This window comes from Schistocerca cancellata, chromosome 7 (assembly GCF_023864275.1).
Source record: "Schistocerca cancellata isolate TAMUIC-IGC-003103 chromosome 7, iqSchCanc2.1, whole genome shotgun sequence".
Taxonomy (NCBI): domain Eukaryota; kingdom Metazoa; phylum Arthropoda; class Insecta; order Orthoptera; family Acrididae; genus Schistocerca; species Schistocerca cancellata.
The window spans coordinates 589,615,563-589,633,141 of record NC_064632.1 but is presented as its reverse complement, the minus strand read 5'-3'; the positions used below and the strand labels follow the sequence as shown (position 1 = coordinate 589,633,141).

The window sequence follows — 17,579 nt, the reverse complement described above, 5'->3', positions numbered from 1 at the left end:
AAATTGTAAGACATTTCCAGGGCAGATGTAGACTCTGACAACAATCTATATGTTATGAACTGTGGATTAAAACTGCGAAAGGTGGGAATTTAAGGAGATGTGATGTGGATAAACTGAAAGAACCAGAGGTTGTAGAGAGTTTCAGAGAGAGCATTAGGGAACAATTGACAAGAATGAGGGAAAGAAATACAGTAGAAGAAGAATGGGTAGCTTTGAGACATGAAATTGTAAAGGCAGCAGAGGATCAAGTACGTGAAAAGACAAGGGCTAGTAGAAATGCTTCGGTAACAGAAGAGATATTGAATTTAACTGATGAAAGGAGAAAATACAAAAATTCAGCAAATGAAGCAGGCAAAAAAATGAAATCGACAGGAAGTGCAAAATGGCTAAGCAGAGATGGCTAGAGGACAATTGTAAGGATGTAGAGGCATGTATCTCTAGGGGTAAGATAGATACAGCCTACAGGAAAATTAGAGAGACCTCTGGAGAAAAGAGAACCACTTGCATGAATATCAAGAGCTCAGATGGAAACCCAGTTCTAAGCAAAGAAGGGAAAGCAGAAAGGTGAAAGGAAATATAGTAGGTCTATACAAGGGCAACATACTTGAGGACAATATTATGGTAACGGAAGAGGATGTAGATGAAGATGAAATGGGAGATACGATACTGCGTGAAGAGTTTGAAAGAGCACTGAAAGATCTGAGTTGAAACAAGGTCCCGGGAGTAGACAACATTCCATTAGAACTACTGATGGCCTTGGGAGAGCCAGTCCTGACAAAACTCTACCATCTGATGAGCAAGATGTATGAGACACGTGAATACCCTTAGACTTCAAGAAGAAAATAATAATTCCAATCCAAAAGAAAGTAGGTGTTGACAGATGTGAATATTACTGAACTATCAGTTTAATAGGTCACCGCTGCAAAATACTAACACGAATTCTTTACAGATGAATGGAAAAACTGGTAGAAGCAGACTTCAGAGAAGATCAGTTTGGATTCCGTAGAAATGTTTGAACACGTGAGGCAATACTGACCCTATGACTTATCTTTAGAAGACAGATTAAGGAAAGGCAAACCTACGTTTCTAGCATTTGTAGACTTAGAGAAAGCTTTTGACAATGTTGACTGGAATCCTCTCTTCCAATTTCTGAAGGTGGCAGGGGTAAAATACAGGGAGCGAAAAGCTATTTGCAATTTGTACAGAAACCAGGAGGCAGTTATAAGAGTCGAGGGGCACGAAAGGGAAGCAGTAGTTGGGAAGGGAGTGAGACAGGGTTGTAGCCTATCATCGATGTTATTCAATCTGTATATTGAGCAAGCAGTAAAGGAAACAAAAGAAAAATTCGGAGTAGGAATTAAAATCCACAGACAAGAAATAAAAACTTTGAGGTTCGGCAATGATACTGTAATTCTGTCAGAGACAGCAAAGGACCTGGAAGAGCAGTTGAACGGAATGGACAGTGTCTTGAAAGGAGGGTATAAGATGAACATCAGAAAAAGCAAAACGAGGATAATGGAATGTAGTCGAATTAAATCGTTTGTTGTTGAGGGAATTAGATTAGGAAATGAGACACTTAAAGTAGTAAAGGAGTTTTGCTATTTGGGGAGCAAAATAACTGATGATGGTCGAAGTAGAGAGGATATAAAATGTAGACTGGCAATGGCAAGGAAAGCATTTCTGAAGAAGAGAAATTTGTTAACATTGAGTATAGATTTAACTGTCAGGAAGTCGTTTCTGATTGTAATAACTATGTAAGTTCTGTGCTAATTCAAGGATATTATTCTCCTGTTGCAGACAATATATCAAGAATATTAAGCTTGCACAGTTCTTCATATGAGGAAAGATTGGGAAGTAATGCACAATAATTTTACCTATTTTTTTACACGGTCAACAATATTCTCAACATATTTCTCCCATCTCAGTACCAGTTTCAATAAGCACTGTTCTTAGAAGTCCATTCGGTTGGAGTACAGCTATCTGAGGACTGCTTCCACATCTGTCCCAAAAGTGTTGGCCAGCCAGGTGTATCTGCTGCTCTTCCTAAGTTGACGACGGTAACGTGCACATCGTGTTTATTTTCTATTTCTGATTTCTCTCACTAGAGCTGCACATGAAAACAAAATATCCTCTGGCACAAACTTCATCATGAAATCTAAACATTCCAGCTGCAATACCAGCGGAGAAAAAAATTATTATACATTACTTTCCAATCCACCCTTGTATATCTCTTGTCCCTGTGTTTTTTGCTTACTGGAGGGCAGAAGGAGAGCCTCAATTACTGTGAAGCTAAGGTCCAACAAAACAAAATCAATTTTTTTATCACACGAGCAAAGAATATAATAAAATAAAATGCTTGCATACAGACATTAGTATTATAGTGTGTAACATTAAGACAATATTCTTTAATACATACATGGAGTCTGAAATTTTATTCTTTAGTAGTAGTACTCACTTGTGTTTGCCCAAAATAGGACTAAGCCCCATAATTACAGATGCAAGTGCGGACTTTACATGCTGGTTTGGATCTGCAACTAGTTCCTTTACATATGGGAGGATGGAGTTCATAATTATGGTTTCTTGCTGGTATGGATCCAAATTCTGGCAAAAATCTCGCACCTTGTGAGCAGCAGCAGCACGTACTTCTGCTTCAGAGTCTTTTAACAAAAGCTGAAATGCTGGCACAAGATCTGTTTTTGTGATCTCTGGACCCACAGCTTTCTGAAGCTATGAACAGGGGGGAAAAAAAAAAGAATTAATTGAGACACTGACACCACACAGTATGAGTACTGTCATTCATGTACACAAAGAGTGGCCTTTCCTATACAGCGATTAATAAGCCCCACTGTATGCACAGCGGCAATACATGTGATACAATTTTGACTATCATTAACCACAGTGATACCAATGTTAGTAAATGAGATTAATTATGACTATCGTTAAGACAGCTGTTACACAGGGTATTGCCTTCTAAAATCTGCAACACTTTCCCATTCACCAATGTATGATTATCTAAGCATGTACTATCAAAGATTTGCATCCTTCAAGTAAGTCTTGCATGAGAACTATAAAAGACAATGTTTGTAATGCACAGCATCTTCTGATCACACTTTGGGTTTAGAAATCTCTAAACAAAGTGACCCAAAACCAAATTGTGGCTGCCTGTCAGGAACATTCTGCATCACGTAATGGCTACGATTATTCCAGAATGTCAATATTTGCCAAACAGCAATTATAAAATAATTGCACAAAACATTAAAAGAAGTGGAGGAGACAAGTATAGAAAATGACAAATGGGAGGGCACGGGAAACCAAGAATTACAAATTTGGGGGTGGAGGTGGGGGGTAAGGGAGAGGGGGCAGGCAGAAAGGCATCAGATGAATGGGGGATAGAAGAGAAGGCAATGTGTCCACCCTTCCTCCTCCATATTATGATGTCCATGGTGTGTAAAGGACCACCAACACCAAATACTAACTGTCTCCCTCTATCATTTAAAACAGTTACATGATGAATAGTTTCACCAAAGTACATGGTTCTTACACTGCAGGCCTGAGAATATCACAATGTACATTTATAGTCTAAGCATTCAATTACAATCATTATACTGAAGCTCCAACATTAAACCACTTCTGTTTCACATACATACATCAGTGAATTTGTCAGCAACCATGTAACGAACTCTCCACGATGTATCGCCTGCGCACTGACGGAGGGTAGGCATAACAAGCTGTTCCACATCATCTTGCAGCTGCAGTAAAGTGGCAATGCTGACGCAAGCCTCCACAGCCAGAAGCCGGACACTGTCCTACGGAAATAAGAGAAAGGTTTAACAAACATTATAAAATGTGAGTTGATATATGTTTACAGTGACAAAATTCTAGAATATACATGACAAACATAAATTAGGGTACATGACCGCACCCGCACACGCACACACAAGGGTACGTGGCCACACACACACACACACACACACACACACACACACACAAAACAAACAAACAAACGAACGAGGGTAGGTGCCAAAACAAACACAAATGAGAGTATATGAACGAACACACACAAATGCAGGTAATTGACCACATATCTGTAGCTGATACATGTGGCACTTAAGATTCATGAAGTTCCGTAGACACCATCAAGGAGAACTTCCAGGGAAATCTGAGATTGAAGTTATACTGTATTTACTAGAGTATCAGATGAGCACTCCTTTTTTAAGAGGCTCCTTCAGAAAAAAAATATTTTTAACATATTCTGATTAATTAAAATTACAAAAGATTTTATTGATGAAGTATCTACCAAAAAGTTAATATTATACCTGTTCTAAACTTCTTCCATTTATTGATCATCTACATTTTGATAATACTAGCAGAAATAAAATAAACAGAAACAAATGAATTAGATTAATTTTCAGACCATTTTCTTTTCTACCTTCTGCAGTATATGGTATCACTATTTTTAATCATAATCATCAAAGCACAGCTGTGAAATTTGTATCTTTGTTGTGACAAATATTTGGGTCTTTCTTCTGATTATGTTGCTATTTCTGAGGTTTTTGTTATGCTGGGCCTGAGAACACAACTGTTTTTTCTGAACACATATTGGATTTCACTTCTATACTGACGTGAGAATGCTACAGTGTCTCTCACTTCCAAACATATTGTCTGTCTACCACTCTCTCATTGGCTGTGTAGAAGCAGCCGACAGAACCACTTTCATTCCCATCGTACGTCGTGAGCATTGACAACACTGCCGCAGAAACGTGTTAAGTACACTACTGACCCCTCTCTAGACTTTTACCATCTCCTGAGAAATGTTAATCTTTTGTCCAATTTTTAAGTCAATACAATTTCGGCTACAATTGAATTCTGGAAAATTGCAGTATAAATGTGGTAGACATTCATAAAAAGCCAAATTGCGTGGAACAGATTCCCATGATTGGCAACGTGATGGAATTGGCTGTTTGCTCAGCCTAACTGCAATCATCGTAGCTCTCAGCCAAGCTGGTGTTACTATTCCCCTTCCAATCCTTCCACAGTGCTGAGCTTGAGTAACTTGCCCAAAACAGATTACAGTATCTTCTAGTGTGCATGTCATACGTAACACAAGCAACTAATATATAAATAAAAGTTCGCAATTACAATTCAGTCCCATTCTACGAATTTCACTCGCCCCAGGATCTACTGACATCTGTTGGTACTATTCCATGATGGGTCTTGCCACTGTAACTTATTCTCGCAATAACAATTATCATCACTTTAATATAATTTATTTCATTCTGTATTAATTTTCCTTCATGTTTCAACTGAATTTCACCATCTTGTTCTAATTCTGACTAGAAGTCAGTAACGTTGTTTCCCATTATTATAATACATAAACAGTGACCAAATTTCTAATCTGCAATCCACTCAGTAGATCGTTAAGTGTCTCTCACAACTAAATAAAATACTTGTCTGGGTTCTGAATCAACTAAAGTGTTTTCGAAGGACAACATTTCCGTATTTGATTGTTATCATAACTTAAAAAGCGGCATTAAAAAAGTTTTTATACAGATCCATATATGTATGAGAATGTTTATTGCAAACCTGTTCAAATATTAAGTTTGTAAGGTGGCAGAATTTAATGCTGTTTCCTCCTGTGTTACACAAAATTTTCAAATTTTAATAAGAGCAATAGATTGATGTACGGCTAGTTCATAGTTTCTCCTGTGTATCTTACACTTGCACCATGCAAATCAGTGTCACATGATTGATTGAGCAATGTCATAAATATATTAAGGACTTCAGTGTATCGGGAAATCTCAACCTTGTTGGAAGACAGGTAGTGTTTGCCAAGCCTTGACCCTCCGAAATCTTCAAAATAAATCTGCACACGACCTCAACAGCCAAAGCTTCATCTCTAAATGTAAGACAACCTCTATAAATTTAAGACTAGCACTAAATATCTACTAAACAAAGTAAAAATGTTGACCTCAGCAACAATAGTTTAATTCGCGAATACAAGAGGACCCCGTGCTTTTACATTAATGAATTTGAAAAAAGCCTTGTCTTATAATTGTGTAAATACAAACAATGGAAAATCCAGAATGGAATAATGACAATATTATGAAAAGGATAGATATTACTCACCATATAGTGGAGATGATGAGTTGCAGACATGCACAACAAATAAACCTAGATGCAAAACCAATTTCAGTCTGGTCACAAGCATCGCTTATCCCATCAAATTCCAGGCTACCTGTGAAAGGAGTCATGTGATCTACAAGCTAGGCTGCAACCATTGCGATGTGTTCTACATGTGTATGACAAACAACAAGCTGTCACGAATCCGCATGAATGGCCACCAACAAACAGTGGCCAAGAGAGAGATCTGACCCACCCACTAGTTGAGCACGTTGGCCAACACAACATTCTTCACTTCAAAGACTACTTCACAACCTATGCCACCTGGATCCTTCCTACCAACACCAGCTTTTTTTAATTGGAAATTCACTCGCCACTGACCTCAACCTTCGTTTGCCACTGTCCTTCACCCACCCATTTCCGTCCCTGCTCCCATTCGAGGACTACTCACAGCCTTCTATTCCACCAACACATCCATTTTCTCCTTTTCTGCTCCCTTTCCCTCACCCTTGCCCCCCTCCTTCCGTGTAAGCTCCCAACTACACCTAATTGTCCTACCCTGTCTCCACCATGTTCCTGTACCCTCCAACAAATAGCACTTTACTGTCCCCAACTCCTACTCTGTTATCCCTCCCCTTCCCCAGCCCAGCATGCTCTTCATCCTCGCCACCCAGACTGCTTCTCTCATAACGCGCAGTTATTCGCAGTCTGGCCGATCAGTCAGTCTCTCTCTCTCTCTCTCTCTCTCTCTCTCTCTCTCTCTCTCTCTCTCTCCCTGTGTGTGGTCAATTGTGTAAATAGAGTGTATCAACAAAAGAGAACCAAGGTCTTCGAAACAATCTGAATGTGGTATTAACAATAAAGTATCACCATAGGAAAAGAGCGTGCGTGCTCATACATGCACGCACTCACGCACACTAGCGCGCACGCATGCGCACGAAAGTGCACACACAAAATCCATGCAAAGTTATGTTTGGATCTCTATTGTCGTATTCCAGCACAAAAAGTGGTAACTTGATAACATGTCTTCGTACTGTTACATGTTTCTATCTGCCACACACCAATCAGCTAGGTGAATAAGCCGTACTTACTCCACAAGACAATATTTTTTTCCAAATTTGTCATTTGAAAACTACGGGGTCATCCTATATTCACATATTAAAGTACTGCTGCCAAGGTCAACTTTTTACATTGTGTAATAGATTGATATAGGTGTCATCTTAGATTTACTGATGGAGCTTGGGCTATTGAGATCACTTGTAAATATATTTTGAAGAATTCAGAACGGTAGGTAGGCCATATGATACTCATACTTGAAAAAGTTGGAGAGGCTGGAAAGTTCCCGACATGCAAAAGAGCTCGATACAGTATTGACCTTGCTCAATCACCTGACATTTGACTTGCGTGGCATTAGTGCAACTTATATGCAAGAGACTATGAACTAAACACCACAGCAATCTATTGCTCTGCTTAAAATTTGACAATTTTCTAAACACAGGCGAACATAGAATTTAATGCTATTATCTTACAAACTCTTGCTTTATTTCAATAGGCTTGCAATAAAAGTTCTCGTACATGTGTGGATACTCTAAACCAACATTTATGATACTTGTTAAATAAAGTCAATACAGAAAGGTGAAAATGTTGCTCTTCAAAAAACATTACTCGACTGACCGCAAGTACATGTTTTATTTGATTACGAGTCAAGTTCGTTGCAAATAAGAAATGCAGTCACTGTTCATGTATTAAAATACCGGGTAAAAACATTAATACTTTTTCATCAGCATTAGAACAGACTGGGACATTCAGAACAAACATGAAAGAAAATGAATTCAGAATTAAATGTCTTAAGAAATCATATGAAGCTGACTATAACTGTTACCAAGACAATAAATTATAGCAACAATTCCTGATGTGGAGATATTACCAACAGCTGTCACAAGAGCATGGAATGAAGAAAGTTTGAGAATTTTACTGCATTGTGATTGCAATCTTATTTATGTATTAGTTTGTGCTGTTATGTATGACCTGTACCCTAGAAGATATTAGTCCATGTTTCACAGTTGCTAAGGATAGCATTACAGAAGGCTTAGAGGGGGAACAGCAACACCAGCTTGGTTGAGAACTAGGATGGGTGTGAGGAGGAGATTCGTGAATAGCCAGCAAATTATGTCATGCTGTCAACAATTGAAACCTATACTGCTGCTGTTTGGCTGAATCCATCTGAAGTGCTTTAAAATTGGACAAATACACAACAACAGTATACATTTATGCCGGAGAAGGTAAAATTCTAGACAGGGTATAATGGTGTACTTACACAACAATGTTGGTGATGCTCACCATGAGGTGTAACTGGTATGAAATGGGGTGTGCCAGCTGCTGTTTCTGCGCACTCAATGAGAGAACGGCGGGCAGACAATGGGTTTCAAAGCAAGAAACATTGTAACATTTTCACATCAGTATAGAACTGACATCTGATAAGTATTCAGTAAGAAAGAACTGCGGTCTCAGGTTCCACTATAAGCAGCTCATATTGCAACGTATTTGGAAGAAATGGCGAGAGGTTTGTCACAACGAAGGTATAAATTTCACAACTGTGCTAATAGGATGACAATGATAAAATACTGATACCACAAATGACAGACTTTGTAAGCAAAAATGTAGTGGAGATAAAAATTACTGTAAACCATCTCGTATTATTTTATTTCTTCTGCGTTTAAAAAAGATATAATGCTGACATCTTAGGCAGATACTTAGTGTCGGTAACACGGATGGTAATTCTGATTAATCTGAATATGTTAAAACAAAATTTTTCTTGAGGAGACACTTAAAAAATGGGAGTTATCTTATATTCATGATTGCCTTTTACTTGGGTAAATATGGTACACTTTTTTCTTATTTTTGTTTGTTGTGAATGAACTGTGTAGAATAAGAGATCAGATTTCTAAAATCAAAAAAATTTTGAAATTGGGTTTCACTATGAAAATAAAACATACGTAAGTCACAGTATACTGATTTAGTGAATTACTAATAACATGTCAATGACGACATGAATTTTAAGTTTGTTGAATTTACTATCCCTCTTCACATGACAACTGTATGTTTCCAAACAGACAATGTTTAGGTTTCCAAAGTGTGATTATTTCTTTCAAATTATGTCCAACATTCTTAGAAGTTCAGCAAAACTGGCTTGATAATATTCACAATGAAAACACAACTGCCTGTCACGAGTAGTGGATAGTGAAGCAATTTCATAATTTGTCAAGCTGAATATAGTAACCGTAATATTGGTATTTTCCACCATATTATTATATTATATGTATATGTGGAATACATACTAATATGGCACTCAACACTGAAAATTTTGTAAATTTATGAATGAAAATCTTATTTGTATGTCAGATTATCCGATTCAAGCAGCACAAGAACGAACATGCACCAACATGAACAATTTAAAAGTTATTTTCTCCTGATCATGAAGAGTGTAAAGTACCACATTATCGAAGCTGTACGTGAACCCAGTCACTGCATGAACTAAGTCTGTCACTTAGCTACATTTGACTACAACCTGGCTCTTACTGTTGTTTTGTAGTTTAAGCACAGATGGAACAGCAGAAAATGTGTTTCCAGACAGCTATGATGCACTACTTGCTGTCAAGATTAGGTGAAAGAATATACTAAATCAAAAATCAGGGCTGAGCAGTAAATTTTCCATCAGGTCAAATGTTTTATTTATACTTGCAAAGACTTCAAGTGTTCCAAGTGTGCTCTTGTAGTTCAACTTTCCAATTAACATTTACTCAAATTCTTCTTTTATGTACTTACTACTGTATCGAATGTTTACACACACACACACACACACCCACACCCACACCCACCCACACACACCCACCCACACACACACACACACACACACACACACACACACACACACACACACACACCCACACACAACCTGTGCCCCTATATTATGTCAGCTGCACACCCAACGCCATGATTGCAGTTCGAGACGTGACCTTGAGAGGAGTGGGGGCGGCAGTTGTGTTGGCTGAGTGGGTAGAGGGAGAAAGAGGCTGTAAACAGGAAGAGAAGTTGTAGATGGGTAGCTCAGAGGGAGGCAGCAGGTTTTTTTGGCTAAAATGCGAGGGGGGGGGGGGGGGGAGATCGCATGAGCACGGACTACGCAAGTGATACCCGGACACCGGAGGAGAAGCTGTTGGGTAGAGAGTGTGGAGAGTTTATTAGTGGACACAGGGGCCAGGAGGTTTATGACAGCAAAGGGTGTGTTGCAAGGGTAACTCCCGCCTGTGTAGTTCAGAATGTTGTGCTCCACTGCATGTTGTGCCACAGGTTGGTCAACTTTGGTGTTGGGCACAGTTTGGCATTGGCTGTTCATTCTGCTCGACAGCTGGTTGGTTGTTAGGCGGCCATAAAAAGCTGTGCAGTAAATCCAGCAGAGTCTGTATATGGCATGGTTGCTTTCACAGGTGGCCGTGCCTCCGGGAATGGATCAGATAAGCCTATGATGAGACTGGAATACAAAGTGATGGATAGGTGAATCGGGAAGTTTAAAAATAAACACAGTGTTAATTTTTAAAGTACTTCTTGCCAGACCACTGTTCTCCATGAGAGTGTTTCTAAAAATTAGGGAATTGGGCAGGTCTTGCACCTATGTCTTTCACATGGGTATGACCCCTATGACAAGAGGCAGGGAGTGGGAGTGGCACTAGGGATGGACCAGGATGATGTGTAGGATGGGTGGGTGATGGAACACCACTTTCGGAGGGGTACGAAGTACTTAGGGTAGGATGCCCCTCATTTCTGGAGGTGATGATAGATAAAGCCCTGACAAAGGAAACAATTTAGTCCAGAATGATCCTGGATGATGAGGCAGTCACCCCTTTGTAGCTGATTTTTTGGGGTGATTGAAGGATTATGAGTGTGAGGTATGGGCACACGAAATCTAACTTGCAGATTACGTTTGGGAGTAGTGCCTGTCTGTGAAGGCCTCGAGACCTACAACATTCTGGGCAAGAAAATTCTCGTCACTAAAAATATGCCATCCATGGATGGCCAGGCTGTATGAGAGAGCATTTTTGCAACTGCAGCTATCAGAGAGGTGGAGATCAATGTCCATGAAGATGGCACAGTTGTGATGAGGAGGACCAGGCGAAGCAGGTGGAAGAAGCTGAGGTTGTGTAGGAATGAGGATACAGTGTCTTGGTCTCCAGTCCACATCAGGAAAGGGCCATCAATGAACCTAAACCAGACAAGGGGTTTGGAGTTTTGGGCAGCTAGGAACGTTTCTTCTAGAAGGCCCATAAAAGATTTGCACAGGAGAGAGGCAATGGGTCAGAAGTCTGAAGGACATAGGGACAGGTAGAGTTCAATAGTAGCAAGGTCATGGGTATGAGGGACATTGGTGTATAGGGAAGTGGCATCAACAGTGATAAGTAGGGATCCAGGTGGAAGTGTGAGTGGGTATGGTGGAGTGTCAGTGAAGAGGCTATCATCTTTGTTTGAGAGGCTAGACTTCAGACAATTAGTTGGAGGTGCTGGTTGACGAGAGTGGAAATTCTTCCAGAGGGAGCATAATGACCAGGTCAATGGGGTGTCCAGGATTGTTGGGGGTCGTGAATTTTGTGGAGCATGTAGAAGGTGGATGTGCGGGGTGTCATTGTGATGGGGAGAGAGATGGTCTCGGGGGAAAGTTCTACAAATGGCGTAAGGATTTCAGTGGGGATTGGAGGTTCTGTTGAACTTCTGGGATGGGATCACTATGGCAGTGCTTGCATGTGGAGCAGGACAGTTGGCATGCACCTTCTGTCAGGTAGTCACTCCTGATTCACCATGAAGGTGGAGCCTTTGTCTAGAAGGAAGATGGTCGGGTCAGAATCTGTATTGAGGCTGTGAGTGGTCGAGGTCAGTGTTCTCGGTAAGGGATCTGGGTAAGGATGGTGAAGCCAAGTTGGAGGTAAGGAAGTTTTGGAAAGTGACCATGGGCTGCATGGATGGGAGGATCACCGTAAGATGATTGTATACAAGGTGTTACAAAAAGGTACGGCCAAACTTTCAGGAAACATTCCTCACACACAAAGAAAGAAAATATGTTATGTGGACATGTGTCCGGAAACACTTACTTTCCATGTGAGAGCTCATTTTATTACTTCTCTTCAAATCACATTAATCATGGAATGGAAACACACAGCAACAGAACGTACCAGCGTGACTTCAAACACTTTGTTACAGGAAATGTTCAAAATGTCCTTCGTTAGCGAGGATACATGCATCCACCCTCCGTCGCATGGAATCCCTGATGCGCTGATGTAGCCCTGGAGAATGGCGTATTGTATTACAGCCGTCCACAATACAAGCACGAAGAGTCTCTACATTTGGTACCGGGGTTGCGTAGACAAGAGCTTTCAAATGCCCCCATAAATGAAAGTCAAGAGGGTTGAGGTCAGGAGAGCGTGGAGGCCATAGAATTGGTCCGCCTCTACCAATCCATCAGTCACCGAATCTGTTGTTGAGAAGTGTACGAACACTTCGACTGACATGTGCAGGAGCTCCATCGTGCATGAACCACATGTTGTGTCATACTTGTAAAGGCCACATGTTCTAGCAGCACAGGTAGAGTATCCCGTATGAAATCATGATAACGTGCTCCATTGAGCATAGGTGGAAGAACATACTGACGAAACTAAAATGAGCTCTAACATGGAAATTAAGCGTTTCCGGACACATGTCTACATAACATTTTTTCTTTATATGTGTGTGAGGAATGTTTCCTGAAAGTTTGGCCGTACCTTTTTGTAACTCCCTGTATACAGGGAGAGGGAAGGTTCAATGTTGGCATTAGATTGGCTTTGGCTGGGTGGATTGGTGGCAAAGAAATGTTTCCACTGAAGAGATCAGGAGAAGGAGAGAGAAGTCTAAATGTTTAAACTTGGACTTAGGTTGAGTGGTCTCCTTTCCTCCTAAATTACTTCATTCTGTCAGAACTTTCTTCACTATGTTTATATCCGTGTGTGTGTGTGTGTGTGTGTGTGTGTGTGTGTGTGTGTGTGTGTGTGTGTGTAATCCACCAAGATGCTTGCATTAGTATGCTGCTTCAGAGATTGGGGGAGGCACACCAGTCCCTGACAAATCTGCCTGTCACATTAACAAAATATTCATCACATATGGTATAAATTCAATGAAACAGTATCTGCAGCAAAGAGATTTATATCAAACTAACAAGAGACGGAACTCGCCCCCTATGGTACACAGAACAGGTCAGAACACTGTTGCAGAAGCAACAAAAAAGCATTACAAATTTAAACAAATACAAAATTACAGTTTTCTGAAATTCTTTCACCAAAGAAGACGAAGTAAATACTCCAGAATTCGAATCAAGAAGTGCTGCCAACATGAGTAACTCCGAAGTAGGGGCCAGAGTGCTGGGCAGCCTCAATGTGGTTTTTAGGCAGTTTTCCACATCTGAATAGGTGAATACTAAGCCAGTAACCACATCCCACCTCAGTTACATGATTTGCAAACCTTTAGAAAAAATTTGCACACACTTACATTGGATAGCACTACTACACATACAAGTGGGGTACATAAATTCTTTACCACCAGAAGAGCAAGACTAGAGGGAGGGGGAAGGTTGGGGATGGGAAGGGCACTCAGCCCCCCCCCCCCCCCCCCAACACTGTCAAATCCAATAACTAACATGCCGACCCCATGAAGATACGGGGAAAAAGCCATGAAAATGATACAAGTTTGCATGTGTGTGTAAGAATACGAAAATTGCTTAGATTATGTGTTTTATGGGTAATCCACTTACATAAGTGTGCAATTACATTGCTGTTCCCCAATACTGTGGACAGCACAAAGAAATATCAATTCCATGGAAAATTGAAAGATCTTGCTGCCCACTGTCAGGGTGTCTACGTGGACAAGGAAAAAAAATTCCCGGATTTTTCCCGGATTTCCCGGTTAAAAATCACTTTCTCCCGGATGACAGTATATTTTCCCCTATCACTCCTTTCAATGGTTATGGTTTTGTACACGGGCGTACAATTTCCCAGCACTTTAGAAAACGAAACTCAGAGAAAAAGACACGTTTTGGAAATATCTTTGATGTGCAGCAACATGTATGCTGCGTATTTTCGTATTACGAAAACATACATTAGAAAATCCACCAAACACCGCATGTTACTTTCCGAACCATTGAAACCGAGATTTCGATGCGCTTTTGTAAGCCGTTCGTAACTCATGTCACGTGATCTCGCCAGCCGATGACAGAGGATATTCAGAGCATAGGACACGTGATGTAGTCAGTCATTATCAACATCTGTGTTAAGTAGCGCGCCAAACAGGGAAAGTTAATAGCTTAAATTAATATACATAGTGTTGTTACAAGAAAAGCAAAGCTTTCACATAAAATATTGGTCTCAAGCTGCAAGAGAAGCTGAGCGTTCGCATATACTGTTGATCTTTTTTTGCGCGTGTTACACTTTAAGAGATATCATACAAATGTGCCTGCAAAATTTTTAATAATGACATAAATGTCTGATCTTGAGGGTTCGAAATGCTTCTAAATGGCTCGTCATCAGACACCTGATTTTTAAATGAGAGTCAAACGCTTTGTGATTTAATAAATTCACGGTCCATTCTTGTACGTAGTTCAACTTACGTAAAAGGATATTTACTTTGAAAGTAACGCTTTTCAAACCACCAATCGTAATATTTTCCCGCGACCTGTTACAAATAGGTTCGTTTCAGCAGTTGCCACAGAGCTCAGGTAACAGGCGACACCGCGCTTGGGTAGATATCATGACGTAGGAAGTGTACGTGTACGTACGTGTAAAAGATCATCAATGAAAGATGATACCGCAAGAGCATCGGAATTTCGTGAACCATATTAAAATGTGCACATTTGAAGTGCATACTGAAAGGCACACTCGTATGTCCAGATTCCCAATGAAGTACCGTAGTCCCCGACCTGATATTAAGCTTTTAAGTGTGGTTTTCAGGATGTAAATTTTCTTGAAGCACCAGTACTGTATTATATCATGTTTGGTTCTTTATTATGGCATAATGCCATACGTGCTAGAAAATGAAAACGTGCACTTGAAATGCAGCGAACAGTTGAAACTACCCAGTACCGTGGAATTAAACATTTCGTTTCAGATACATTGACTGCCTCTGCAGAAAAGATTAGCAAAAGTCAAATTTCTTTAGCAAACAGACAAAAATAACTTCATTGTTCCGCCAGGCGATTAATGCTTGACTGTCAGAAAGGTGGAAATAAAATAAAATCTGAAACTAATGACATATTTCAGCCTTTAGTAATTATGTGAATGTGTTTTAATTCACTTGATAGCTCCCGGCCACGGATATCCGTTTTGTTTTCATTTGACGTGAGAGTAAACGAAGGGGAAACAGCAAAATGACTGAACGTAAACACGGGTCACGTGGAAACTACCCACTATAGCTCAGATTGCTCTGTGCATCAGCCCCGGATCTACGACATTTGCGAACCGGGTCAATACTAAAAAAAATCGAATTTTCAAAATATGTTCATCTTCTAGCGCACATCTTTCTGAAAAGTCTGAAACATAAAACGTATGAATTCGAGGAAATGTAAGACATATTATTTAGTCTTAAGTATGCCCAAGTGCAGTTCCATGCCTCTTCATAAAGCATTTTTCTACTGCACGTCCAAACTATATTCAGGAGAGTGGAAATTGAAATGTCCTGTGGTGCCTCTCCTGCTCCCAGTCGGCCGGTTTGGCAGCCTGCCTCTCTTTCGGAATTAATAGCGGATGGGATTATTTGTAATCGAGAGAACAAGAACTCTTCGGAAAATCTGAACTCTTCATTGCCCATTAGTTAACAACTTGCTGTTTTGTGTGTCATAAAATTAAATACAGGATATATAAAACCAGTACTGACAAGAGATAAGCAAGAAAGTACACATTTCTTCAATCCTTAGCACCTAGCATTTTTTTCTCTCTAATCCTGCTACAGCTTTACATGACGTGTTTTCCTTTCTGTGAAAGAATCTTTTACCTCATCAAAGTTTGTCAAACGTTTTGCTACACGGTAAATCGAAATGTAGTTATCTAATACTGAAAAAGCTGTTAATATAAATAATACCCAAGACTGGTGTTGTTTCTCGATCTCATTACGTCTATTCTGTCACAGTCTGCTAGATAAAACAAAATAGGCCTTTCTAATACGGCAGCACTTTCATAACACACCAAATAAACGAGGCTGTTTTGGCACAAATGGTCATTTTTATAACATGACAGAATATAATCCAGTAAGTATCAATATCAAATGCCTATTAGGCCTACTACAAGCAAAAAGCTTTATGTTAGGAAATAGTTTCACGTTTCATTCATATGCACCAGCTTCTCTAGCATGACATCGAAAACTAGTATTACGAAATTTTTATATAAATTTGGAATCGTCTTATTCTTCCATAATTTGTGTGATGTCCTCGTTTCTTCTCCGTCCTTGTTCTAACAAACAATCCTGTCATCACCAATTCTGTAACTATTCTGCCACTGTCAAAATTTGTTCGCCGATTAACTTCACTAACCCTGCCAGAATCACTGGTTTAGTTCTCCCGCAATTATTCTCCGGTTAGGCGTTGTTACGTGTTCGTACAACACGTTTTCCGCGTTACTTCCATAATAGAACTTAAGCGGCTCGTAGCCGGGGACTGTACTACTGGTCCTTACTAGTGTAGCGATCTGGCCAAACATCTTCTGTCAAAACTTCATTTTCTTGAACTCACCGAGAAGATAATACATAATCTTTCTCACCTTGTTATTCCTGTCAGTCGTTTAATTCCATTCTGATAGTATGAATCTATGGATTTCGCTAGTAATTATAACAACGCTGATCATTCCCACACCCAATCAGCCACATAATCAGACAGCGATTGCCATTCATCCATTCGGCTTTACTCCACTTAGCTCGTATAGCCCCGGCCCTTTTTGTCTGTGGAAAGTTTATTTCTAGATGCGACGAGGATTCTCCTGACAGAGACATCACGTACACTATGCATGCATTCAAAAGTCAGCTTATGATTCATTCAGAAATCAACTTAAAATGTGTTCAAATACCAACAGAGAAGCGTTTCAAAATCATATGACTAATTGATAGGCAAATGTGTGCTGGATGCTAGGTGCTTTGTGAAACAAGTTTTTTTCCTCTGAAGAATATGAATTAGGCGCCCCCTTTTCCCGGAAGTATCTAGCTGCTTGCTGCGACTGCTTGCACAGCTAACACCCTCATTCCAGTTGACAGAAGCGGGAGAATCTACTACTCAAACGTGACTACTGCGTATGCGCATGAGCCCGCGCGTTAACTGCTAAAACAAATCGAATGTAAACAGTTGCGACTTCACACTCATTGGAGGCAATTTGGTGTTATGAAGCACTGCATAGTCTTCCTAAAGC

At 40.0% G+C, this 17,579-nt stretch overlaps 1 protein-coding gene across 1 annotated transcript in view; it reads right to left on the bottom strand.

Annotated features, from left to right (window-relative positions):
- The window catches only part of LOC126092611 (serine/threonine-protein phosphatase 2A 65 kDa regulatory subunit A alpha isoform), a 99,497-nt gene that overhangs the window by 43,245 nt on the left and 38,673 nt on the right, over positions 1 to 17,579 (bottom strand). The window contains exons 5-6 of the mRNA XM_049908313.1: positions 3,648 to 3,806; positions 2,456 to 2,727 (exon numbers count right to left, since the gene is read on the bottom strand). Coding sequence (XP_049764270.1) covers positions 2,456 to 2,727; positions 3,648 to 3,806 — 431 coding nt within the window. The remainder of the gene's footprint in view (positions 1 to 2,455; positions 2,728 to 3,647; positions 3,807 to 17,579) is intronic.